The sequence below is a fragment of the Passer domesticus genome, chromosome 1, assembly GCF_036417665.1.
Source record: "Passer domesticus isolate bPasDom1 chromosome 1, bPasDom1.hap1, whole genome shotgun sequence".
NCBI lineage: Eukaryota > Metazoa > Chordata > Aves > Passeriformes > Passeridae > Passer > Passer domesticus.
The window spans coordinates 29644097-29670770 of NC_087474.1; the positions used below are offsets into that span (position 1 = coordinate 29644097).

Genomic DNA, 26674 nt, shown 5'->3' on the forward strand with positions numbered 1-26674 from the left:
TGCAGAGCACACCAAAAGTGAGCTCACTGTGTGTAGACTTCACTGGCCCTTTCAAAAATCTGCTGTTTAAAAAAACCATCTGCAGTCTCTTTCAAAAAGCTGCTGCTTCAGCCTGATTGCTAAGGTTTACTGACATCTCCTTTTATAATCCCCAGTAAGGGGAGTAGGGTCAAGGGGGTTACATAGATCTGTGGACTTGTGGCATTAGTGGAACTAATCAAGAAAGAAAGTGTGAAGTTGAGATGGAAAAATAAGAGAAGGAATGAAATTGTGTATAACAAACATAAAATGGAGATGGTGATGGGAATGGGACATCCCTGGCATAAAGTGCTTGAGATGTGACACAAAGAAACCTGATAGGTTCAGCAGTGGAAATGCAGACAGTCAGATTAGGCAGAGAGTCAAAATTTACCTTTTTAGTTATTACTACATGAACACCAGTGGATAGAGAGAAAAAGAGAGAAAAAGGGAAGGAAGGAAGGAAGGAAGGAAGGAAGGAAGGAAGGAAGGAAGGAAGGAAGGAAGGAAGGAAGGAAGGAAGGAAGGAAGGAAGGAAGGAAGGAAGGAAGGAAGGAAGGAAGGAAGGAAGGAAGGAAGGAAGGAAGGAAGGAAGGAAGGAAGGAAGGAAGGAAGGAAGGAAGGAAGGAAGGAAGGAAGGAAGGAAGGAAGGAAGGAAGGAAGGAAGGAAGGAAGGAAGGACAAAGTGCAACTGAGATTATCAGTCCACTGAATTCCTTTTTCAAAATATGAAACATATTTTACTTGAATCCCTGATTCTTGTTTTACTGAATCTTTTTCCCCTCCCTTCACTGCTCATTCAAGGTAATAATCTCTGCTTACTACTGAAAAAAAATGAAATCCTCCTATTTTCATCTACCCTACAACTTTATGCTTCTTTTTCTCCACCTCTGCTCTGTACTCTCAGTGTTTTTTATCCTCTAGGTACTGGCAGTGTGGTGCTGCACCTGTTTGCAAGCTGTATCTATGCTAATATCCAGTACCTCCTGGCTGATTGACCAGGCCTTGCAGAGCACATAGCTCTGCAGTTAAGTTTTTCCTTTCTGCTTAAAGAAATCTATTTCCCTGACATGTGTCTAGGCTTACAGACTTACACATGTAACCTTTATCACTCCAGCTTTTGAGCACATTGAAAATAGAGCTATTTTTTATGTTATGAGATTGATACCCTTGGAGTGACAATGAACAGAAACTTTGCAACACCAACAGTTCTAATACAGTGTCTGTGAGAAAAAAAATAAAACAAAAATAAAACAAAAACCAAAAAACCCAACAAAGCAATCTGTGTATTATTAACATCTGGGATGTTATGGTATAGAATGACTTTACCTGTGCCTACTATTTCCTGAATCTGGATGATGCCCTACCATTTATTCATTGATCACATGAAAGAAAGAAACTCAGACCTGTGTTTTATTTATTCTTATATGGCCTTTAGAAAATCCTTTAGGATGAAAGTCCTGAGGAATGTGGTCTGACCACAGTGCTGACCTGTTCTAAGCAGAGTTGGGCTACACACCTCTGGAGGTCCCTGCCCACCTGAGCTATCCTATGGTTCTGTGATTTTGTCCCTTAAGAGAGCACAAGATGCAATCAGCAATTATCCACAGCATTTTCAACACTACCATTTGTAAAAGCATGGAAGGAAGGAATGGATGTGTGGTAAGGGAAAAAATTCTGATCCACCATAAAGCAAGGGCAAATTCAGACTAAAAATTAATGTAATAACATATCCCTGCCTTGAGTTATTATTTATTGTTAGGGTTTTTTCTCCCTATTTAAAGACAATATATGTTCATGGAAGAGGAAAAAAAGTTAGGAGGAAAACATTTGTAGCAGATTATTACAGGGGCATCAAATTGAGCCTATATTTTTGTGAGTCATGAGAAAAATGCTTTTAGCCAAATATCTGAAGGGAATCAGAACAGCGATTGTTGTGAGAGTTAAGCAATATATACACAGTAAATGCACAAGATAATGAGTTAAAGGTGGAAAAAAATAAAGTCCACTTAATTTTCATTTAGGCAGTTTACAGAATACTTGACATTATTTAGTTCACATTTTTTTGTTGGAATAATTTATTAGATATTCTTCCCTTGGGTTTTCTTGTTGGTACTGTTATTCTCCAGGGCAATTAATCTTCTTCAAAGCATGCTGTTAGTCAATGATTTTTAGGTCTCTAGTTCTCCCCTCTGTTTAAAATATTATTAAAAGAAACTGACCCGAATAAAGTATTTTGGAAATGAATGAGTGTTAGGGAGTCCCCAACAGGAAAATCTTGGTTTTTACTGACTTAAAACAAATTCAGTTTCTTTTGTCCTGTGTCCCCTATCATTATATGGTTCAGTGGTGGCACCATTCCCATCTGTCTTCAGGGCCACATTCTGACCTCAGTAATATTGGTGTAAATCCAGAATAAATCCACCAGTCTCAGTGGAGCTGCTCAGATTTACACAAGGAATCTGAGAGCAGAATCTGGCTGTAGGCATTTGTTCTGGACAGACAGAATAACCATCTTTTATTAATATTTCACAGCAGTTTGCAATTGAAAACAGTTGTCTGCCTCTCTTCTTTTTTTTTTTTTCTTTTTTTTTTTATGTGGGAGTGGGGAGATTATTGGCTGAATCCTGTTAGGGAAATCCTACAGGCTATTTTTAGCAGTAAGCTCTACTGCTGCATTCTGGTATTGTACTGAGCACATGTGCTGTATGACCAGCAGCCATACATCTGAGTCACTTGCACATCCTAAATCAATTTAAATGCTTGCAATAAATGAAAACATATATTTCAGTCTTTTCTTAAGTCAATTAATCCTCCTAGAAACAAATTTTACACTCAGTGGTGTGAATATCTTGGTATTTAAAAGCTTGGAGCAGATGCTTCTGCCATGCAATACTGACCTGACCTTATTAAATTGATTTTTGATTCAGACAAACTAACTCACATACAATAAAATTACACCTTTAGCTAGATTGTATTTCTGGGAAAGTGCTAAGAAAAGAAGTTTACGTCAACCAGAGGAGGCATCCTGAATATGCAGTTTCAGTGTTTCACTTTGAAATTGGTTGCAACCCTGATGCAGGTAATTAAAAAGTGTCATTATTACACCTGACTCTGTATAACAAAAACATAGTAATATGTTTTTTATTAATATCATTCCCATTACTTGCTATCTGGACTATTCAAGTAAGAAGAATAAAAAATTAATGGAAAGATTGGCAGGTAGAAGCAACTTTCAACTTTCAGCTATTTTTTCTTAATGTTTAATAATAATTTCTATTCAAATCCATTTGATATAACAGCCTGTCCTTCCTAAAAGCTTCTGAAAGTCCTGGTGCCTGTACAGTTATCACATAAACAGCTTCTCTGTGGGTCAGGGGGATGGGAGGAAATGTTTTCTTATTTGTTGGTATAATGGCCACTGCCAAACTGGACAGGCTGAGTAGCCAACAGACTGCAAAAGTTAAAACTGTGAGTGCCAAGAAAAGGAAAGTGAGGTATGTGAGCATGCCCTTTTTTGTGTGCATGCTTCCAAGTAACTTACAAGACCTGATGATAGAGCAGTGAGGAACTGCAGAGAAAGGAAATTATTAACTGCTTTGACAATGCCAGCAGATATTTTAAGCTGCATTAGCTTATTAGCTCCAGGTTTTCACTGGTTATTTCTTTCTTAAAAAGAAAACAGGACAAGAAAGTAAATTTTAAAATTTATTGCTAATGAACAATTATGTTTGCTAGATAATAATTTAGCATAAACTTTGTCATAGTGCAGTTAGGTATTATATTTGTGCTCTCCTTACGCTTAACAAAAGTGTATTCTCATTTTGGCTTAAATACCAGGATCCCAAAGGATCAGTTCTAAAGTGCATGAGCTAAGAAATATGGCAGTATAAATATTTCTAGAGCAGCATAACTTCTGGCTGGCTTCTAACTGAATTATCTCAGAAACTTAACTTTGAATCACCCACGATGAACACAGGCTCTCATTCAGAAGAGCTTTTAAAGATTTTATTAATGTTCAAAACCCATTAGAGAACTTTGTTAAATAAAGGTGGTGTTGAGAATTTTGTTGAATCTGGACTTTAATTTTGTATTCAGTAGCAGGTGAATACAATTTTCCCAGAACTGTGCTGGCATCCCCAGTAATGGTGGCACATAAGATGTTTCGAATGCCAAGTACTGCAGCTTGTAGAAATAGTTAATATGAGTCCCTTTCAACTGCAAGGGAGAAAAAAAAGCCAAATATTTCCCAAATGAAAATGGTCCACATAGGAGTAAGGAAAATAATTTTTGTTCCAGACATGTCTAGGAGAAATGCAAAGAACAAGTAAATACAGAAAATCATTTCTCAGTGTTTCAGACTTGGTTTGAAAGCCTTGAAAATTGAATTTAGCTTGAGCTTACTCACTAAAATTTCTCTTTTTCTCCCAATACAGAGCTACAGAGCAATGTGATATTGATAGCTTTTTTTGTATAAAGCTGTTCTGTTCTTACATAAATAACCATAGAAAATTCAAAAGGTACCTTGCACTTGCAGTCGAACAACAGGATTTGACCCTAATTGAATAGTGGGTGGAACTTTTCTTTTTCATGAAAAATGACTCTGGCTACCACTGTTTTGACTCTCTGAAACATTCATTTGATTTACCTTGAGATCTGGAATTAATATAGTATTAGTTAAGCAGTAAAACTGCAGAGTGCCACTGGCATTTCGTAATTTATTTTTAAAGGTTTCTCTAAATTATATTCTTTACACTTCTATGCATAACATTTTCTTGTTGCATATAGGTCAACAGCTTTAACTAACTTTACCCACTAGAGAAAGAGAAAACAAGTGATTCAGTAAGAAGACATTTTTTTCCCCTAGTCATAAAATCTTTCAAAAGACATCACCCAATTCTCCTTCTTCTTTACAGTTAATTGTATATATTAATATAATTTCATGAGAAATAATCTTTGCTTTATTGCTTGCACAAGATTCACCTCATAAATCAAAATTCAGAGTCTCCTAAAGGAAAAAGAAATTTAGGTCCAAAGAAAGGTAACAAAGGTGGTGAAGGGCCTAGAAAGTGACTCCTGTAAGGAGCATCTGAGTAAGCTGCAGGTGTTGAACCTGGAGAAAAGGAGGCTCAGGGGAGACCTTACTGCTCTCTACAACTGCCTGAAAGGAGGCTCTAACCAGGTGGGGATTGGTTTCTTCTCCCAGACAAACAGCAACAGGACATGAGAACATGGCCTCAGGCTGTGTCAGGGGTGGCTCAGGTTCAGGTTGGACATCAGGAAGAATTTCTTCCCAGGAAGGGTTGTCAGGCACAGGAATGGGCTTCCCAGGGAGGTGGTGGAGTGACCATCCCAGGAGATCTTCAAGAAACAACTGTGCATGGCACTCAGTGGTCTGGTCTTATTGACAAGGTGGAGATGTCAAAGATTTGACCCAACGATCTTGGAGATCTTTTCCAACCCAAATGATTCAGTAGGATTTTCATCTTGCTGTAATTGCCAAATAAAATCCAGTTTTGCTAAAGCAAGGAACAGGGAAACTTGCATTTGTTTCATTTGTTTATTATTGTGCTGTCTTTGTGCTGCAGGTGTTGTGTATGACAGTCTGATGCTGAAGCACCAGTGCATGTGTGGGAACTATGCCAATCACCCTGAACACGCTGGAAGAATCCAAAGCATCTGGTCAAGACTGCAAGAAACTGGGTTGCTAAACAAGTGTGAGGTAATTAAAAATTAAGACCAGATAACTGACTTGCTAAAGTAAATGGCAAATTTATTAACTCCTAAACCTGTCCTACTTCTGTAATAAGAGAGTAATTTGTTTTAGGAATTATTTGGTCTTAACTGATGATACTAAAATAATGCATTACAGGAAAACACACTTCACAATCAGAAAATAAAGAATTTACACAGTCTCATGCATTCACATGCATCAGAATATAAAACCCTGACATGATTATTCCTCACCTTTGTAAAGGAATGTAGACAAGCAGTAGTCAATCAGTAAGTGCAGTCCTTCCAACAGCACGGTTCTTAACTTTGTCAAGCAGCTAAGGATTTTACTTCTGTAGCATAGAACATTTTTTAAAAAAATATAGTTTTTTATCATTCTGTAAGCATATTGCATCTTGTCTTTTTTTCAGATTTTAAAGTCTGTTTTCATAGCGTGATTCTTTACCTGGTATACAACAGGTCCCATGTGAAGCCTCAAGACATTCAAAAACAATCTTATAGGCAATAGCAAATTTGTAATTTTTTTTCTGCTATGATTTCCCTCAAAAAATTGCATATTAAACCATGCTTCAATCACATATGGTCTGTGAGGCTCACATATGATTTGGGTTAGTTAAAGGTACATTTTTCTTACCATTCCCTGCTTCCAGTGAGTTGTGAAGCACTGTCAACTTCAGAAGCCTGTGGCAATCGCAGGTGCTTAATGCACTGCAGCACAAGTTAACAAAGTTCAGCAAAAATTTGCTAGTGTTCTGCAGGATTCCAAAATTTTCATGGCTCTCATATTCTGTTTAATTACTTTTCTTTATAACCTTATATTTTTACAAACCCCAAGGAACTAGTTCAATAGATCCCTTTGAATAGCTATTAGTGACTGTCCTTAAAGATTTTCTGTAGGTAGCTCAGTGTCTTGGTCAGTGAGATATTGCAAGCACTGTAAATGGATTTGTTGTATACACTCATCTAACTAGATGGCAGCACTCTAACAGGCTAATTCTCTTTTTTAGCTTAGATAAATTTTTTTGGTGCTGAGGAAGACTTTCTTTCAGCAAGGCCTTTAAGGCCACCTATCACATGAGTGGTTTCACTGGGGAATCACATCAAAATTAAGTTAAACATGCAGCTGAGTGTTTTACTAAAACAAAGCCTGGTTACCTTCTTGACTCAGGACTCCAGATTATAAAGAAAACACAAAAGAGGAAAAAGAAATAAAATGCAGTATGCTACATTGTACTGCTTTCTTTACTAACAAACAGCTGTTGTTGAACAGTAAATTGTGTGGCTCCATGAAAGGTGTAAAATAAAAAGTGGTATGTGTTAGCTGGAGATGCATGCAGCGTAAGAATTTCCTGGATGATTTAGTTTCCTCTTGCAACTCTAAAATTTCAAAACCTGAAACACAGCTTATTAGGTCTTGCATAATTAAGTGAGGGGGGAGAGAGGAAAAAAGTCACTTCATGTTGAACTGCATTCAGCTAATTTTGACCCCAACTGTGTGCTTTGAAATGAGGCTGGAATGTGAAATGAGCTGTCAAAATGTAAACCCTGATGATAAAATTAATGAGTCTAAGTGTGAAGCTGGTGCATAGATCTGGCATTTATCTAGATCCTCTTATGTAGCTAGAGACAGAATTATATTTGGTGATGCAAATTGTCCTTTGTTTCACTAAATTATCTAGCATGTGCCTGACATCAAACAAGTGCTTAAAACTGTTCGCTTTCCAAAATAAGAAAGGCTACAGTGATGCATTTAATTGGTGCTCTGTTTCTTCAGAAAATCATTCAGCTGAATAGATAACTTATGTCACTAAAGGAGTGGTTATTGCATTATCCAAGATATAAAAAGCCACAATCAAGTTGCTTTCTGAAGTATACCACACCAGGAGTGCATAGTGAAAGGATCATGGGCAACTTCACCATCACTTCTGCTGAATTCTGAATGCCCCTTCATGGATACTACCATTTCTTAATATAATTTCTCAGCATAATTTCCCACACTTTTTGTTAGGAGTAGGGAGATCACTGGTCAGGTTTTGCCACATGCATTACCTCATGCCCCAAGTCTAAAGGGCAGGCTAGCAACAGCAACCTAGAGCAGCCACTTAGGAAATCCTCTGCAGTTAATGTGGACTTTTTTTTTTCTCTAACTAAAACAGTAGTCCCACAGGAGAGTTGCAGTCCCACTCTGTCTGATAAGGAGTTTTGGGATCAAAACTAGTTCAGTCAGAGGTAGTTCAGGTTTTTTTTACCTTGCACTGTATGCATCCTTGGGCACAGGCTTGTTTAGGGGGCCCTCCCTATTTTCATAATCCAACAAGAAACCCTTATGAAAATTAACAACTTGTATCTCTATGACCCTTGATATCTACAGCAGGGAGCTTTATGTGGTTCCTAAATCCTTTAGTGTGGATTAAGTCCTCTCACACAGCTCAGGTCTTTGGCAATAGGGAAATGACTGGCTGAGTGTTCAGAACTAACTTGGCACAAGATGATGGAAGTCATACAGACTAAGGCTAACACCATGCTTGCTGCAGTTCATGGATTAATTTAGGTTGACTAATCTAAGCTTAATATATTTCCTTTATATATACCTGCAATATTACTCATGCTGACCCCAAATTATTTTTAAACTACAACTTGGCAAAATCATAACTAGGTTTGAGTGGGGTACACAATCTGTGTATCTGCTACAAAATAAAATGTCTCTGAGACTTTTCTCTACCCCTGCAGCCAACTGGCATGGAAAGGCCCATGTTCATACTACCGGGAATGCTTCTTGGCCCATGCCAGTGACCAAACCATGTCTGGGAGTTGTTTGGGAGAGTGCTAGTTGCTGCTCAGCCAAAACAGTATGAAGGACCACTTTAGCTATTTAATAGTACAGATGATTGTGTTACTCTGCCTGGGAATGTTTCCTGGCACTGCTTAGTTTACTGCTGCAGACACAGCCAGGAGGACTTGCTTTTCCAGACTGTATTTTGTCTTTCTAGCCATAGATACTTGTACTCTAGAATTATTCAAACAACAGTTTGGGGGACTTTTCCTAAACCAAAAAGTTAGTTTTAGCTCTCAGATTATTTTTTAAATCATATCCTACTTCCAAACAGATAGATTAATTCCTCCATTGGGTTCCTCAAGACCAGGGAAAAATACATTAGACCATTGCCAGTCACAGAGAGCCAGATTTGAGAGACCAGTCCCTGACTGAGTTCAAGGAAGAAGAGTGGAATAATTCACACACATCCATAGTGAACTTTTTTGTATGTATGTATTGGAAAAAAACAAAATTAATACACAATATTTTTGCATTAGTTTCAAAGTTTTACATATGTTTGATGAAATGCCTGTTTGGTGTTTGTTAAAGGTTGACAGTTGTCAAATGCAGACAGGGCCAGCTAAAAGATATAAAGATGGGTATAAAACCTCCATTTTTATATTCTTTTTTTTATAATTTTCCCTTGGTAAACAGCAATGCCTATCTGCCCTGCCTTTGGGACAATAAAAGGACTGAATTTTGTTTTGGTAGGAGTATCTACTTTCCACTTGTTTTAGGGAGAGGAAGTATTCAAATAACTCCTTGGGGGCTGTAATTTATGCAGACATGACTGACATTAGGCTGCAGTGATCAGCACACTTTCAGAAGAGAAAAGAAAATGTAGCCATGGTCCTGCTTCGTGGCCCCACCTTTAGTTCCTGTAGGGACTGTGGTCCACCAACACTTTTCTGCCTAGAACTTGTTCTGAATTTTGGTAGTTTTCTGGATTAGGGAGGCACCTTACACCTCCTGCTGTCCACATCTCATGGACTGAAGGGGAGGGAAGGAAAGAATTTAAAGCTGAGTCTGCCAGATCACATAAACTAAAACATTTGAAAAATTCTATTCTTTGAACATCAATTTTCCATTAAAGATAAAATAATGCAGGAAAAGTGAAAGAGAAAAAATATTTAGTGTTTAACATGTTCTAAATCACTCTAAATTTTAAGAGTCTTAGGCACTAGATTATCAAAATATGTGAAGAGAATGAATGCATCTCTATGTGGGTGCATGTGTGTCAGAGACATGTGAGTATACTGACTGGCACAAGACATGTTATCTGTGAGAAAACAAGAGAAAATTTAACAACTATGAGAAATCTCAGGAAGGCAGGAAAAGATCTGGAGACCTTGTTTACAAACTTGACAGCCTAAGGGAATTTCATACAAAAAGCCGCAATACAGGCAATGGACATGTTACACTAAGAGACCCGAGTGAGAAATATCCTTAATCTGTGTAACAATTCATGTTAGTTTAGCAGAGAGAAACAGCCAGCATCACTTTTGTCCTTTTGAATCTCTGCCTGTGCATGAGTTTACTCTGCTGATAGTTTAACCAAAATCTTCAGGTTAATGGAGGCTGTCTGTGTGAAAATGTAATAGTCTCTTTGAAAAAGAAGACCAGACATTGACCTTAAATTCTATGAAAGGTGAAAACATTTTCCCTTTGTGGGGACAATGGATTTCTAGTTCTAGACTGATTTTTTCAAAGCACTCAGGTGTGAGTATTTTGCTCTCCTGAGATGTATAAATGTTTCTGTTGATGAGGGAACCACATATGTCAGAGGACAAAGCCAACAAATTGTCATACACATTAGAAAAGGATGAATTGCCTTCTATTAAGGATGTAGTAGAAGGGTGGATATATTGTTCAAATTCTCTGTAATGAAACAAATATTGTTGATCTGTTTTCCTATGTTAGTTCTCCTTTTTTGTTGGCTTTATGCCATTTTTCTGGCACATTTTACAATTTTGATACTACCATGGTCCATGAAAATTAAGAAAGACACTTCCAAATAAAAAAAAAAAAAGAGATGTGGCTAAAAGTGTAGGTATAAAGTTATACAAATGCATATGTTGTTTTCTGATAACTCATGCTCGTGAGAGCCAAAAGTGAACACTTTGCATAACTGAAGTTACACGAGAGACTTTTGGCAACAAAAGAGAGACGTGAGAGACAGCACAAAAGCTTGTGTAGATTTGCTAAATCCTGACATCATTGTGTGAGAACTATTCTTAGAAATTATTACAGGTAATTTTTAATGCACTTTTTTTTCCTCTGTGTAGAGCCTTAGATAGTTGAGATTGATATGCAGAGATACTGCAGGGATGGGGTGAAAGGAGCACCAAATGAGGAGATAGGAATGCAGAAACAGCACAGACATGCGCACAGTTTACCCTTCCCTTTCCTCCTGCCATCCACAGTTTAAATGTCCTTGCTGATGTTAGAGCTGGAGAAGCCATGGAGAAAGAGCAGCTCTGGGCTCTGCCAGCCCAGCTGATGGCTGCACTCCAAGGATCTCACCAGGAGAAGCTGCCCCAGTGGGGTGTCCTCAGTGCTACTTGATTTCTGCACAAAACTGGTTTCTGCATCACCTGTTTCTACCCTAGAGAATTTGACTGGTGATACTGGGTAGGAAGTATGTTGTTGGCAAAACATTTTGGGAGATCACTTCCAGACCAGATATTGCAGAGCACCCATTGTAAAAATAATTGGCTGTGTGGTTTGTTATAGTTAAAGGGATATGGCATTCCATTTAACAACACTTAAAAAAAAGCCAGACAATTAACTGTCTTAAACATGTCTGAGAGTTTTTGTATACCTTGTAGAAAATGTGTGACCAGAGAGTGAGTATTTTGCTCAAGGTTCTTTGGCATGACCTTTATAAAATTCCTCTTTACTTTTCTTATGCATTTATTCTATCGGTTTTAAAAGCCAGACTCCCTTCCCAATTTTGCCGTGGAGAATTGGGTATACACATTTTAAAGCAGCTTGTTAGAAACATGGACTTTAATGAGAATGGATGAAGGAATAAATGTTACCAGTCACCTCACTTGTGAAGAAAAATATTTTATCTGACCCAGAAGAACCATTACAGAGTTTACTGACTCCATGAAGTAACATAATGTGCTGATTTTGATTGTGCAACTGTGTGTTAAAAGGATGTGAGTGCACTGCTACAAATTCTCATGTGAGACTGGGAGAGGCTTGAAGAAATTAGAGATGAAAAAGGGTTTATTAAATCATTTAGTTCTTGGATCATAATCTAAAATGTTCTTTCCACTGCTGTGTCTAGTCAAGTTTTAAACACTGCGAGAAATAGGGCTTCCACCATTTCCCTGAGGGGGAGCTTGTTCCACAGTCATCTAGCTCTAACTCAAAGGATATTTTTCCTGATTAGTTAGAAAAAATTCCCACTGCTTAACTCAATATAAATTGTGCATGGTTCTTCTGACCCCCATCCCCCAGGCATCTCCTCTTTTCTGCAGTGCACATTCTCTTTAATATTCATAACACTGCTTTCCTCTCCTAGTGCAGAGGTTGGTGCTTTCCAATGTGCATGACAAGTTGTTGGATACAATAAGAATTTAACCTCCAAGAAAACTAGAACTAAATGCATTTCTGCAAAAGATAAATCAGTCTAGTTGAAAATTGGGCAGTCTATTTAGATAACTGCTGTACCTGTGTATCTGTAGACCTTGAGAGTCAGACAGACCCAGTGTAAGCTCTGAGAGAGATGGCCCTCAGTGCTCATAAAGACCAGGTCTGCAAACAGGGTCCAAGACCTTACAATCAAGATGTGGTCTCTTCACTTTATCCAATATCAACAGGAATATTGGGTCCAGAACTTTCTTGACAGTGCTGTTTATTATGCCCAATCCTGAACAAAATGTGATTCATGTTGCTGTATCTGCAAAGTCTGCGCAGCACTAGCACAAGAAGAGAAATAAATATTTTTATGATATGCTGTAAGTCCAAATACACACAAGGAAAAGATATGCCAAATAAGAAAGTGTTAGTTTTATCTTTCCTTTCCTGTTTTTCTTCCTTCCTAAACTGATTTCTAGAAAGAGGTCCCAGATTTTTTACATCTTACTTTGGGGCAAGTACAGGCTGGAGACCCAGTTAAAGAGACCAACTTCACTTACAAAAATGTAAGAAAGCGAGTCAACATGTGTAACAGCAAAAATATTAATCACACATGATCACATGATCATGTGTATATCAGTATTGATCACACATTAAACATTTTAAAACATACACAAATATGTTACCAAAACATTTAAAGTTTAGTTTTCTTTTTCTCCCTGTCTCTCCTCACTATGATCATGTTCCTCCTAGCAGCATAAATCACAAGCAGCAGTAATGATGCAAAACACATTAATCCTCATTCCAAACACATCTGCAGCTTACAGGTGTGAAAAATATTTTGCTCTCTAAATCAGGTTTTTTCCTAGCCAGATTTCTTACTTTAAAAATATTTCATCCTTTGGTTTGTATCTCTTAATAAATTATGTAGAAAAGAGTCAGAATATTTTCTTTTTCTTTTATGTGAAACCCTGTATTAAGATAACTCTCCTAAGGATAAAGTGAAGCATTTTGTGATAAAGCACACACGCATTTGTTTTTCATATAGCATTACTTTCATAAACAAATCAGTGTCACATTCCTGCATGACGCAATTTCAACCCATTATTAATCATACTAAATGTTATTTCGGACCTTTACTTTTTTTTTTTTTCTTCTCCCTAAATACTGTCAGTGGAATATTGTAGGCCTCTGCTGTTTTCTTTCAGCGAATTCGAGGTCGAAAAGCCAGTCTGGAGGAAATACAGCTGGTTCACTCTGAACATCATTCACTGCTGTATGGCACCAGCCCACTGAACAGACAGAAGCTGGACCCCAGGAAACTCCTAGGTCTGTACAGGCCTCTCTATTCTACTGAGAACAGCACATTCCAGCACTGTCATTAGTCATAGCTGGTGTCAGTTTAAAACACTTGGCAAGCAGTGTGACAAAAATTCACTTTTTCCAAATGCATTGCTATGTGCAAGGAGAATGTTACAATGGAAGCCAAATATAGATTAGCAAAATACACTGGCTGGAAAGCAGCGATACAAGTTTCTCCTCATTTGCTTCAAAAATCATCAGTGTTAACCTTTTACTGTAACTTGCTCTCCATTGGAGGTCAGTGGCAAATTTGAACACAGTTGGTTTTCTACCTCCTTGTATTCTTTGATTTGAAATTAGGAATTTAAGATACACTTGCTTGTCAGAATTGTTTGTTTGCTGTTCTCATTTGCTTTATTTTAACTGTTTTAGCCCTGTCTGCAGATACTATGCCTAAGTTTTGCTAATAAGTGAACTTTATTTTAATGCCTTCTCATTATGCAGGATATATCTTTCTGAACAACATGGGGGAAAATACATTAACATATTACATGCACCTATGGTTGTACAGAATAGCAGAAAACTGACAAAAAAAATACCTTAATGTCCAGCCAATGCTCAGTGTATGTCTTTTATAATACAAAACTATGGGTAAAATAAGCTCTTCCATTAGTGTAGCATGAAGCAAGTCTACTTGTCAGAAACACGCAAAAAACTAGTGCGTGAAAATCCATGAGTGAAATCCTTTATGTCCCAGCACACTGGATGCAACACTCTAATTCTGTTATTTTTATAACACTCCTTCTAAGATGTGGAGTTTTTCCTAAATGTAATCAAATCTAACCCAAACAAAAATAACATTAGCCACCAAAAGAAATTGCTGCCACAATTCTAGTAATGCATAGCAATTATTTTGCTTTGGAAACTTTTACTGTTCTGTAAGACAGACTGTTGCTTCAGGAAGTCTTAAGATCATAATGTTATATAGGTTTATACATTTTCTTAGCCAAGACAACATCAAAAATGTTTACAGTATCATAGATTCTCAGGAGCTTGAATTTCTAAGTAGGAAATCCTCCTTTAAAAAAGATGCTGCCAAGAAAAAGTTCTAAATTCCTGCAATTCCAATTAAATTAAATTTCCAATTAAATTGGAAACATTTTTATTTGATTTCATCAACATTGTTAAATTGTTCCTTTTTGATACAGCATAGCCAATTTTGGATCTCAGCGGTTGAGCAGCCTCTGGGATGCTGTGCGCAGTTGCAGGTACAAGGTTAAGAAGGAATGGACCTGACTGTGTTTCTGCTGATCTACTCAAAATGCAGAAAGCTTTGTTTATCCAATCTCAGAAAACCATTTCTTGGCCCAGTTTCTTACTGGAGTTGTTTTGCCTTTTTTACTAGACCCTTAGTCCAAAATATTTACTCTCTAAGTTTATATCAAATCACAGTCTTAGAACATATTCTGAGTGTATCCTTGGCTCACTGCCCTTTCCTCTCTCCGTTTCTAGGATATTTTCTTGTTGCATCTCACATGGCCTTTGACCAAGACAAAAGTCAATAAAACACCCTTCCCACATGCTTTTGCATGTGGCTGTTTTCTGGCTGGAAGCTTTAATCATTTGGGCTTCCAGACTCTTGGATAGAGGAACCTAATTGTCTCTTACATTTTTGTCCTGATTTTGCTGTCCCCATATCAGCTGAGGTTGAACCTAACCAATCCTGACATTAAAATTAACATGTTTGTATATTACAGAAATTCAATATACATGTAGGGAAAATTATATAAAGAATTTTTTTTTTTTATAAAAAATGTAATCAAAACAACATTGTCTCAGAAAATATTTCTATTTCAATGAAAGTGTATTTTTTTTTTTTCTACAGAAACATGTCAAAATCAAATCCATCAAATGACGGCTTGCATCCTAATGAAAAGTAGGACCTAACCTCTTTTTCTTTACTCCTCTAGCCATCCAAAAAGACAGAAGCACCATTTGCTCACCGCTTATGCTCCAGAAAATGTTTGCATTTCCTGTTCCTTGTTGGAGGAGTGTGTCTGCCTTCTCTGAAGCTCTTTTTCTTTTGAAAGTGAGCTTTTACTCATCATTTTTCCTCATTTTATCAGACTCTTAGTCCCAAGTCATCAATCTCCCAAACAGCTTCTTTGACTTTTGTAGGGGCCTGACCTCAGTCAGTGATGGGTGCCTCAGCACCTAATTTGACAAACTAGCTTCTATGCCTTTTTGCATTGATATTCTAGAATACACATCTTGGAACATTTCTTATTCTATCAGTAAACTGTTGTACCGAATTTAAAGTGCTGGTGACTACAAACTCTGCCCTAGCACAAAGTAAAAAAAAATATCATTTAGACTTTGTCTTCTACCATACTTAAAGTATCCTAATATCTTCTGGGACATCAACTTCAAACACCATGGGAAATTATCACTCCAATTCATTTTCAGAGTAGCTTTTTGCTATTGATTTTCATTTATGGCAGGCTGTTGTGAGCTTTCCTCTTCTGTGAGGCTAGGCAAGCAATGATCTCACTTTCTCTTAGTCTAACATTTCCCCTCTGTTCTTTTCATGAAATTTCAATGTTTTTCTTGTTCTTCAGAGTTTGGCAACTACTATTTTTTAAGCCATCATGCAATAAGAAGTGAGTATTCCAGCAAGCTTCTTGATACACTGGAAAGGCTTCCATACCTGTTTTCCCCAGTATTAGTACTATCTTCTGATTGATTTTAGTGTCCTTCCTCACCATCTGCTATTCTATTTTTACTTTATGTTTATTATTTTTAATAGTGTTTACCATGCACAATGTGCCTGGCTGCAGGTAGAAAAATGGGAATTCATCTGCTGTCTCTTATGTGCCAACTCTGCCATGGAATTTAAGAAAAAATGTCTAGTCATTCAGTAATCTAAAAATGCCTTCTTTTATCTCAAACTACATCTTATGTTTCCATTAATGTCTTCTTTCACTTTAACAGCACTAATTTTTTTAGTTATCTGCTTGTGACTTTTTCATCTTCCCCACAGTAAAAAATGAAAAATTGGTCCCTGGATCTGCTTAGCAAGATCTGGAAACTCCAACTTGCACCTCTGACAATCTCCTGCAGCCAACATTTCCTTGCATGTCTGGGGCCATTAGGATTCACAGTATGAAAATACTCTGCATAGCTGCTGCACCTGCATTTCCCCTGGTAGCTCCACAGGAGGTTTTGTTTGGCTTCTCTCGCACACTGTGCAAACTGATCAAAGGCCTCTAGTCGGATAAAAATGCATCTTGGATTTTACTCAAAGTGTAAAGCACTTTCCTCATCCCAGACCTTGCAGTCTGGTCTCTCATACTTCAAAGATGATGGCTTATAGTTGTCTTTATGCATTTCATTGGCACCTGCTAAACATGAGTAACTGCAGCATTCTCCCCCTCCGTAAGAATGGGTGACTCCTCTAGGTAACTCCAGTGATTCACTATCTAATGTTTCCTCCAGATGGCAAAGTTACAAAGCCAGTTCTGTGATATGGCAGGGGAAAAGCTTATGTTCTTTTCCACAGCTGCCTTAGGATCAGATTACATCGGGATAGGAACTGCATCAAATCCTGAGATCCTTACCCAGTTTTCATATTGTCAGTATCAAGATAAACCATGAGTTTAGTGGTACCAAAAAAAACCAAACCAAACCAAACCAAACCAAAACAAAACAAAAAAATTAATAAAATTTGAGTATAAATATTAAGCTAAACCCTATCATATTAGCTAATATACAGACTACATTGGCTAGAAATTAAATTCTAAAGCCTATTTAATATAATGAATAATACCGAAAAAATAGTATTTCAAGTTATGTTTTCAAAACATTAATCCAATCATTGACGTAATGTAAATGAAGAAAAAGCATTTTTACATAGACAGAAAGATTAAGGCTGCAATTTTCAAAGGAGAAACTCTTTTGAAGCCAAGAAGCTGAGAAATGAGTTATCAGTTTTATGTAAACTTAATGTAGTTCCCTCTGTTGTCAGTGAAAAGAAACAGGTACTTCTCAAGCGTATTTCATCCCATCAGTCATGTAAGCTGGATGGAGGTGCCTGCCTCACTCCTCTAGCTGGAAAAGAAGCTGAGATGAGTAGCATAGTCAAGCTGCTTATCAGCTACAGATATCAGGATGATTAGTCATCCTAGTTCAGAGTGATTTTCTGTGGAATTTTGATCATTGTATTTCTTTGAAATTACCATTTACCAGTCTTAAGATTTTTCACTGTTGCACGACAGCACCTTAAAAGTCCTATGGCTGATTTGATTTCTAAGTATTATGATTATTTTTTGTACTGTTATCTGGCACTTTTATAGTGATAATAATACTGAAATCTGAATTACTGTAAAGAATAAGGAAATACTGTTCCAGTATTTAAATGTTTTTTAATAAACAATGCTTATTGTTTCTTTTTTTCTTTAATATATAGGAAACGTGTCTCAAAAACTCTTTTCCTTGTTGCCTTGTGGGGGACTTGGGGTAAGTAGATGTTTGTTTTTTCACGAAAGGGACGGCACACAACATATGGGTTCTCTGGTTAATTCTTTAGCACTATCAGTTCAAAGTCTTCAGAAGCTGATAAAAAATGTAGAGATGAAACATGAGCCATTATTGTACTGTCTTTTAAGATATTACAAGAGGCATATGGAAGAGTTAGGAACAAATTTTGCATGAATGTGCCCATTTCTAGTTATCCCACTTTGGATTTTTTATATGAACACTTTTCTTGAGGAAAGTAATTGGGCACAATTGTTATAGCACAATGAGCTTTTAAGAAGCTGTTTAATGTACTATTGAAAAATAAATATGCCTCCACACTTCTCTGAAAGACAAAAAAGTTGCCAACGCTAACATTTAGCATGAAAAGGGCTCACTAGCTGCTAGCCAATAACTTGGGTACTAAAGTAACAAATAATGTGAGCATTTTTATGCCCTGTTTTGAAACAGATTCATCCTGAAAGACCAACTTGTATTAGGACAAAGTAGACAAAAATCTGCAGAAAGAAACATGTTGCAACACCAGATAAAAAAAGTAAAGCTAAATTAGTGAAAACCATGTAGGACTTCTACTGATACTGATATCATGCTCCTATTAAATTGTAGTGAACATAACACCAAGGAAAAATAAATTTTCACATAAATTAGTTTTTCACACAAAAGTATTTAATGCTTTCGGTCCAGCTGGATCCATTATTTACTGATGTCATCAATATCAAAGTGAAATGGTAATATTCTAGATATCAGTGGGCTGGATGGTTGATGTATATTTTACTTCTCTTTTACTGCTTCTCAGTGAATTCTCTGAGTATCTTCTCTGAAAAGTCTGAGCAGACCTAAAGGCATAATCTTTGGAGGTCAACTTTCACTGCTACCTTATACAGTTTTATTTACCTTTATTCTTCATGAAGGATAGATTCCATACCATACTAGTATATTTATTAATTTTGTAAGGTTTTAACACACTCAAGAAAAAAATGCATTTTAACCTTCAGTATTTTGTAATTTTGGTGGATTTCTGAACTATGAGTTAAAAAAAAATAACCAGGAAGTTGTAATCATTCCAGCTCCTCCACCTTGGGCTTAGCTTGCCGAAGATCCTGCCTAAAATTTGGAAGTTGCTGACTAGCAATTTGCCAATCTGGAAACTTGGGTATCATTTCTATATATGTTTCAGCTAACATTGACATGTAGATGTGTTTGCACATGCATCACTGTAAACTGCTTTGTGCACACGTGAACACAATATATACACACACATATTACACTGGTGTGTAAAAAAGGTAAATTTTCACACTGCTGATGCAGATAAAATTGAACAAAAAATTAATAAAGTTGAAAAGGATGTTTAGGCTTCTGAGTAAAAAGGATATTATGTAAAAGTTCTTGAAAAAATCTATTTGAGGGCCTTGGATAGTAAAATAGACTATGGACTTTTCTATGAAACAGATTGTTGTGACCAGAGATGACCAGAAATGTGCTTTGAAATGCTTCTACTAATGATAATATGTTTCATTCTAAAGCTAACACAAGTCAGAATTGTGCAGTACAACTTTATTGTTTTAAGCATTTAAATTCATCTAAACTTTTTTTTTCCAGTCTGTTTAATTTATTTCTTATTTAAATTCATGGAAATTGGATTAAAGAGCATGTTGTAGAAATGGATCTTTTATTTATTTATTTTCTAGTTGGTCTGCCTTTCTATATATGATTACTGTCAGGCTTGCTGTGGAGCTCTTTTAAAGGAATGGGTTATGACCTTTTTCAAGGTAAATAATCAGATTAGGAGCTTTCTTTCAGCGATATTTAGCTGTCTATTGGTTAAGATGAGCTCTGGGAAAGGGAGCTGCTCCTAACGATGTGGAAAACAATTCTTAAGCTTACTTTCAGAAATGATGGTGGAAATGAGGAAAAAATATTGCTACTTAGTATCTTTCAACTTAAATGAAAGGTGTAAAGCGGGAAGTGTAATTCATGCAAAGATTTTAGGGAGGGATGGAAGAATTTTATCTTTTTTATGTTTGTTGTATATTTTTTCCTCATTGTTTGCATCATTACTTGTTTGCTACAGAATATAACACATGGTTAAGAAAAAAATTCCATTCTTGCAGACTTTATGATTGCCTTTTGAATGAGGGTTTTCAGAGGTCTTTGATCCTATTATTTTCTAACCATACGGCGACCTTTCTGTTATTATGCAGCTCTGTCATTAAATAGATTAGTGTTTCAACTACTCATACAGGGGATGGGAAACCTAGGCTCAGTTCTGTCCACTCCCAAGCTGGATTTAATATCAGATATCCCATTTCTTAGTGAGTCTTGCTACCTCACAAGAGATCAAATATTATTTCTGGTTGGGAACCCTCACAACATGCACTGAAATGAAAAAAAAAATGCACTGTTGGAAAGAGCAGTGGACAAGTAAGGCTTTATCCATAATTAGGATAAAGCCCATCTATCTAAGGCTATGATCTACCTATTGCATATCATTATAAATACTGCCAAGTCCTAGTTCTAAGGCCCTGTTCCACAAACAGCTTATAAATTTGATGTGAAAGAATCACTGAACAGAATTAAAACTCTTGGATCAAGGAATGGAAGCTAGGACTTCCTAAACACTGAAGACATGATCACTTGATGGACTTATATTGTTCACAAACAAAACTCAAGTAATTTCTGTAACCCTGAATTCCACTCTATTACTGATTTTCTTACCTCTATTATAAAACTTCAGCCAACATCTGGGATCCTCTCTGGACATTACTTACAGTTACAGTGAAAGAAAGTTTTTTTCAAGAATTTTGAAAAGCATACAAGAGGCAGTCTGTGTCCATAACTAGTATTTTCTGATCCTTTACCATCACTCCACTAAATTTTTTGTAGCAATGAAAAATATGTAAAACTACAGTTTACTCATTTTGTAAACACTTTTCTTCCATATGAATTTTCTTTTATGTAGTGCTAAGGATTGCTTATGTCAGAGTCATTGGCTTAGTATATGTTATGTTTTCAGGAGAAATCAAGTATTTTTTTTTTTGTTTCATAAAGAACTATATACGTAGTAATTAGCTCTCTTATCTAAGAGCAAAAATCTATTTCATCTGTACAGCTAAACTGAACATATCTCACAAAGAGACAAAAAAAATTGTCTAAACTAGCATCCTAAATTTGCCCATAACAGGTTTTCTTTCAGTGATGGTTAATATTTTATCAAAGGACTATCCAGGGTCAGGAGTACAAAATCCACTGAAGTATGGGATCTCCCTCCTGCAATAATGTTTTTTATGGCTTTTTTTTTCTTTCAAGCTTAACCTTGTTCCAGAACCAACTGTTGTTAAAGAATTCTAATACCGGGTGGATGAAATTCTTTGTGTTGGAGAGAGACTAGCAGCTCTATGGCCAGCAGTTTTAATAAAAAGAGATGGTTTCTTGCAGCTGGTCAGAGGTTTGGAATGTGAAAAGTTTTCCAGGAGAGGTGGGTAGATTGCAGGTGAAGTGGCCAAATGGGGAGAATAATCACAAATTACATTTTGGTTCTGTGGATTGTCAGACCGTTCCACAATTTTTCATTTGTAAACAGCCACTAGAGCTGTAACTGATCATTTGACCAATGTATCCATCTATTGCAATTCCTCTCCTATTGTGCTGTGAAAATGACAATAAGAGAAGCAGAAATCTACTTTTAATGGGAGTAAGTTTCATCTCCTTGTCTCAGTCTGTCACTAAAAATAGTGATTGTTTTCTTGCCTATTTGACCTGCTGCTGTGTGAAGAAATCTTGAAGTCGTTTCTCAGTCATATTTTTTTGTCTAGTTGATAGGCAAAAAACCCCACAAAAGCAAAGAAGAGCAGGCTTTTATGATAATGTCATCATCGGCTCCCAGCTTCAAACACTTCTGCGGCTTTTGAATTGTCATTTATAACTTGGAACTGAACCGACCCATAATTCCCTTGATGCATTTAGAGAAATTGATAACAGACTGCTTCTTTTATGGCTCAGAGGAGGCAACTCCCATCACATCACTATTGGCAGTCAATATTATTTTCTGACATAGTTGTAAAAGTATAAAGGGGCTTATGGCATTTGTTTAGATGAGGAATGGGCTCTCAAGCTGTGCTGGGGTTTATGGGTCCAGATTACTGAGAAGCAAAGGGAATATGATGTTTGCAAACAGGATATGATTTTATTTAAGTTTGGGTTTCATACGTTGTTCCCTGGGGATTGTCCTGCAGACAGAAGAGAATTTCACTTTTATCATATGAAATTGGGCAGTCATCCAATCCCCCCTGCTCTCCCCCCATCCTCCCCACCAAAGACACTGCTCCAAACCTGTAACGCGTAGTCGGAACTTTAAATTGCAAGAGGAGGAGCTGGGGAGAACACTGCCCTGCAAAAAATCAGACTTCAGAAGAATTAATGTTTAGTGAGCTGAACAGAGTGGCTCTTGGGCTAAATATCAAGCCATTTGAATGGCTAAGTATGGCTTGTACTTAATATGGAATGTCCATTGCATTTCCTCTAATTTTGCTGTTACAGCAGCAAAGAGAGACAATATCTTGTAGTGGGATAAGCTGGTCTTGTTTTGGAAACTGAAGTGTAACTTCCGTGTAATCTTTCATATCAGAAAACAATTTGGCCTGTAATTACCAAGGGAAGAACTTTACAGTTATAAAATCTCTCAACATATTTACATAACTTACAAAACATTCATATTTTCTGAATGTTAAATTCCTTCCTGACATTCCTTGCTGTGGCAGCTGACAGTGCTACTTTTTGTCCTGACCACACAGGAAGAAAAGCAATAAGAAAGGCAAGATTTTTCTAGTACACAAGTTTAATAAGTCATCCAGGAAACAAATTGGTTTTTGCTGCTTCTCATTCTTCCCTCAATCTTATCAGTCTGTGCCCAGGAAGAATTTTCAGCCTTTACATATTATGACTCTTCATTCCTCTTATTTCTATAAGCACTAATGGCACCCAACTCCATTACCATGGACAACAGTGTAAAAATCAAGAAAATGTTGCCAGTGGCATTGCCTTCTTGTAGTAAGTTTAGGTTCCAGGCTGCCTAGGTATCTCTCTTTATACCTGCACACAAATCTGTCAGTAAAGAAATTAAACTGCCTATAGTTTAGGCACTCAAATGAACCATCACCTTCACAGAGATATTAGAATTAACTTGTGCCTTTTCCTTATATTCCAGGCAATACAATAGATATAGTCCTCTCAACAAAAAGTGTGTCTGTTTCCTAGTTTTGGGAAAGCAATCTGTAATTCCTATAAGCTCATCTGCTCAATATTAAGTCTTTCATTGTGAAATCATTAATATACCATGCTGCCAATATATTCACCAAATACTTTAAATTACTTACCTGACTCATTAACCTACTGAAATCTGCCAGTTTAACGTATCTTGCAACATTTTGGAGCACACTGCAGAAGGCTCCCAGGAATTAAGGACTTGATTACCTCCTAAAACTGTCAGCTATACCACCCCTAAAGAAATACCAAGATTTAATCAAAAGACCAGGCACATTACACTTTAATTGACATATTTTGCAGACTGTTTAAGACTCACAGTTACACAGTGTTGACTGTGATATTTTCTGCGAAGGTCAACAAAAATGTGTGATCAATAAGGCCACCCTGGTATCACCCCCAGGCAATTTAAGGCCACTGGGGATGGAACCATTGCTGAGATGGAAGTTACTCTAAAGAAAAAATAGTGAATAGATAGAATTAATTTAATTAACATTTAATTAACTTGCAGTCCAGAATAACAGATCTCTGAAGATTCCCTTGTCCAGCTTTATGTACTGGCATTAGAAAGCCACATTCATTAGTAGATCAAGAGTCATTCTACCTAAGATCAGAAGAACTGACTGGAGGTCCTTGATTTCCTTTATTGACAAAGACTTGAAACAACTAAGTTTCAAATTTTATGCACATTGATTTTAGGAAAAAAAACAAGTGTGATAAGGTGAATCTTGATGATCACAGCAGGAAACAGCCAGCCTTCCTTTACTGAGGTACACAGATTTCATCTGATTCTGGGAAGTGCATCAGTGTCTCCTGGGCAGGGAAAGAATGCCACATTTATCATATCAACACCATGGCCACAAAAAAAATTTCTTCACATTACAGGGCAGATACTTCATCCCATTCTTGTTCTTTCATGGCACTGATGTGGCCCTGTGCCAGCTACCACAGAGCTTGATGTTTCGTGAGAGGTGAAACGGTTTAGCTGAGAGACATAGTTCCTTGATATTGCTGCAGACACAATACAATGTTCTAGAATAGTCCCAGACTGCTTTCACTTGCAGCAGGCAAGGATAAAAACCTCAGACGTGGTAATCTCACAACACGTCAAATACACAATTTGTTCTCTCAAACTATTTTCTTTACCCTTTTTAAAAAAGGATGGTACTTACTACTGAAGCAGGTAGTACTAAAGGATGGCACCCTTGCTATTCAACCAGATTAAATTTTTAAACAAATACACATTATATGGAACACAGAAAATTACTGGGAAGTTAATGAACTACTGTAAAGCCAAATCTTTAGAGGTCTTACCTAATTTTCTGCATTTTCTAAGAACTATAGTGTTGCCAAAGGCAAACATTATGCAAAGAAGCTTCTTATTTGCCAGAATAGAAAACATTGGTATAGATACAGATATAGACAAATATGCACAGGGATGTTAAATGTAAATAGTGGACTAGTATCATATCCAATCTACTACTACTCTTCCCAGACTTTATCACATACACACATTTGACTAATTCTATAATTAAAGAAGAATTCACATTTGCACTTTAAAAACATATTGTGTGTTCATTAACAGAATTTAACCCCTGCATGGACAGAAGAGCTCCCTGAAGAGTAAATGTTCATGTGTTGTTTATCTGAATGAACATCAGGTTCTAGTGCAGTCCCACAGTGGCCTCTAACATAAAGATCATCTATATACAGGTGGAAAGCTGAAATGTTATGTTTTAAAAAAAATGTGTTCAGCTGGAAACAATGAAACTTTTCAAAATGAAGGCCTGAATATTGCACAAAGAAGTTGCGTTTTCTGTAACTGTCTGCATTGCAACCAACTACACATTATTGTATCTCCTTGTCGAAAAACTCCTGGAAACTACACGATCAAACGTAAGAAGGCAGTTGCACAAGCATTTTCACACACTAACCCATTAAATACTAAAACAAATGTCAAGTTAAATTAATAGACTACTTAGGGCTAGGCCTGAAAGTGCAGTAACATTTTTTACAAGCATCTGGTGATATACACCACATATCTGAGACTTGAATCTGGGCCTAAGTGTTTTATTTATTAGTTTTTTCTAAAAACAAGTTCTAATCCACATCTAATCCATGCTATCCTCCCTCCATTTCCCCTAACAATGATCCACACATCACTGTTTCACTAAGGTTTTGAGATCCTTTACAGTGTCTAATGTATGCTTTAGAGATGTTGAGATTCTGGATGTCTGTCACAAAAGTTAGTTTAAGAGAGAAACCAAGTAAAACTTTTTCTTTTTGAGATATTTCTGTATTCAGGCTTCAGCTTGATTTAGCCTGATTTTTTTCTGCATCTCATTTTGAATACAAAGCTATTTCTTTTCCAATACTTTCCTCACATATATAATTTTTTAAATAAACTTTAAGATGAATTTCATTTTTACAGAGGTGATGCTGCATTTAAATCAGGGGATGACTACCAACATCAGTAACTCTGCTAGGCATTCAATAATTAATTAATAATTAAATTTTTTACTGAATATTTTCTGAAAATTGACTTTGATTGGCTTTTCATGTCACTTCACTATTGGCAGGTAAAACTTGAAAGACGTTAAGTATTCTACACACAACTGGTTTGTGTATTGCTCACATTCCTTGTTCTTGAAGAAAGCTTGGAAAGATGCTTTTGGGGTCAGAATTAATAGCCTTTAAAACTATTTTTAGAAGTCCTTTTCTATAAATATTATCACTGATAAATTCTCCTACTAGAATTATTCAAACACACAAGTCAATGCAAGACTAAGGGAGTTCCATGGTTTTTGTTTAAGCAATGATTTGTGATGGTTGTTTGAACTATTCATCTTGCTGGAGCCTAAAGATCACATGCCCTTCACAAATTACTTGTAAATCACACTGGAAGGCAAGAAAATATGCAAAGCTGCTATTCTGGATACTCTTTATGGTAGGCATTTTACATCAAAACAGCTGGAAATGCCTTTGACAGAAAAAAATCTTTCATACAGCTGCAATAGCAGTAAAAATAAAGGAAACTCACTGTACATATTTTTCCTAAAGTAGTACACTTTTACACACTTCCTGTATCTGGAATTTATGGAAAAGACGTCAGCCATGCAAACCTTTTCTCCTTTGTTCCTTAACGAGTGACATGGCTGACAGGCCATTCATTAGAAGTTGTCCCTTGGAGATGATGTGCGCACCTTCGCTTCTTTAGTCATGGTGAGATGAAACAGCAGCTGAGAAGCACGTTGAGGACCCTTTGCTTCCTGGTGGAAATCACAGAGGTGATGAATGATCACCAGGACATCTGTAAGAGTGGGAGGTGAGAGCTATGAGCATGACACCTGGGAAGCTGCACTGCTCACGGTCAGGAGCAAAATATTACAAACTTATGTGGTAGCGTTAGCTGGCACCAGCTGTCTA

General features: G+C 36.8%; 1 protein-coding gene across 18 annotated transcripts in view; it reads left to right on the top strand.

Annotated features, from left to right (window-relative positions):
- The window catches only part of HDAC9 (histone deacetylase 9), a 452594-nt gene that overhangs the window by 306956 nt on the left and 118964 nt on the right, over positions 1-26674 (top strand). For all 18 annotated transcript variants that reach the window (XM_064411632.1, XM_064411622.1, XM_064411704.1 and 15 more), the window contains 3 exons: positions 5607-5740; positions 13363-13483; positions 17922-17971. In XM_064411632.1, coding sequence (XP_064267702.1) covers positions 5607-5740; positions 13363-13483; positions 17922-17971 — 305 coding nt within the window. The remainder of the gene's footprint in view (positions 1-5606; positions 5741-13362; positions 13484-17921; positions 17972-26674) is intronic.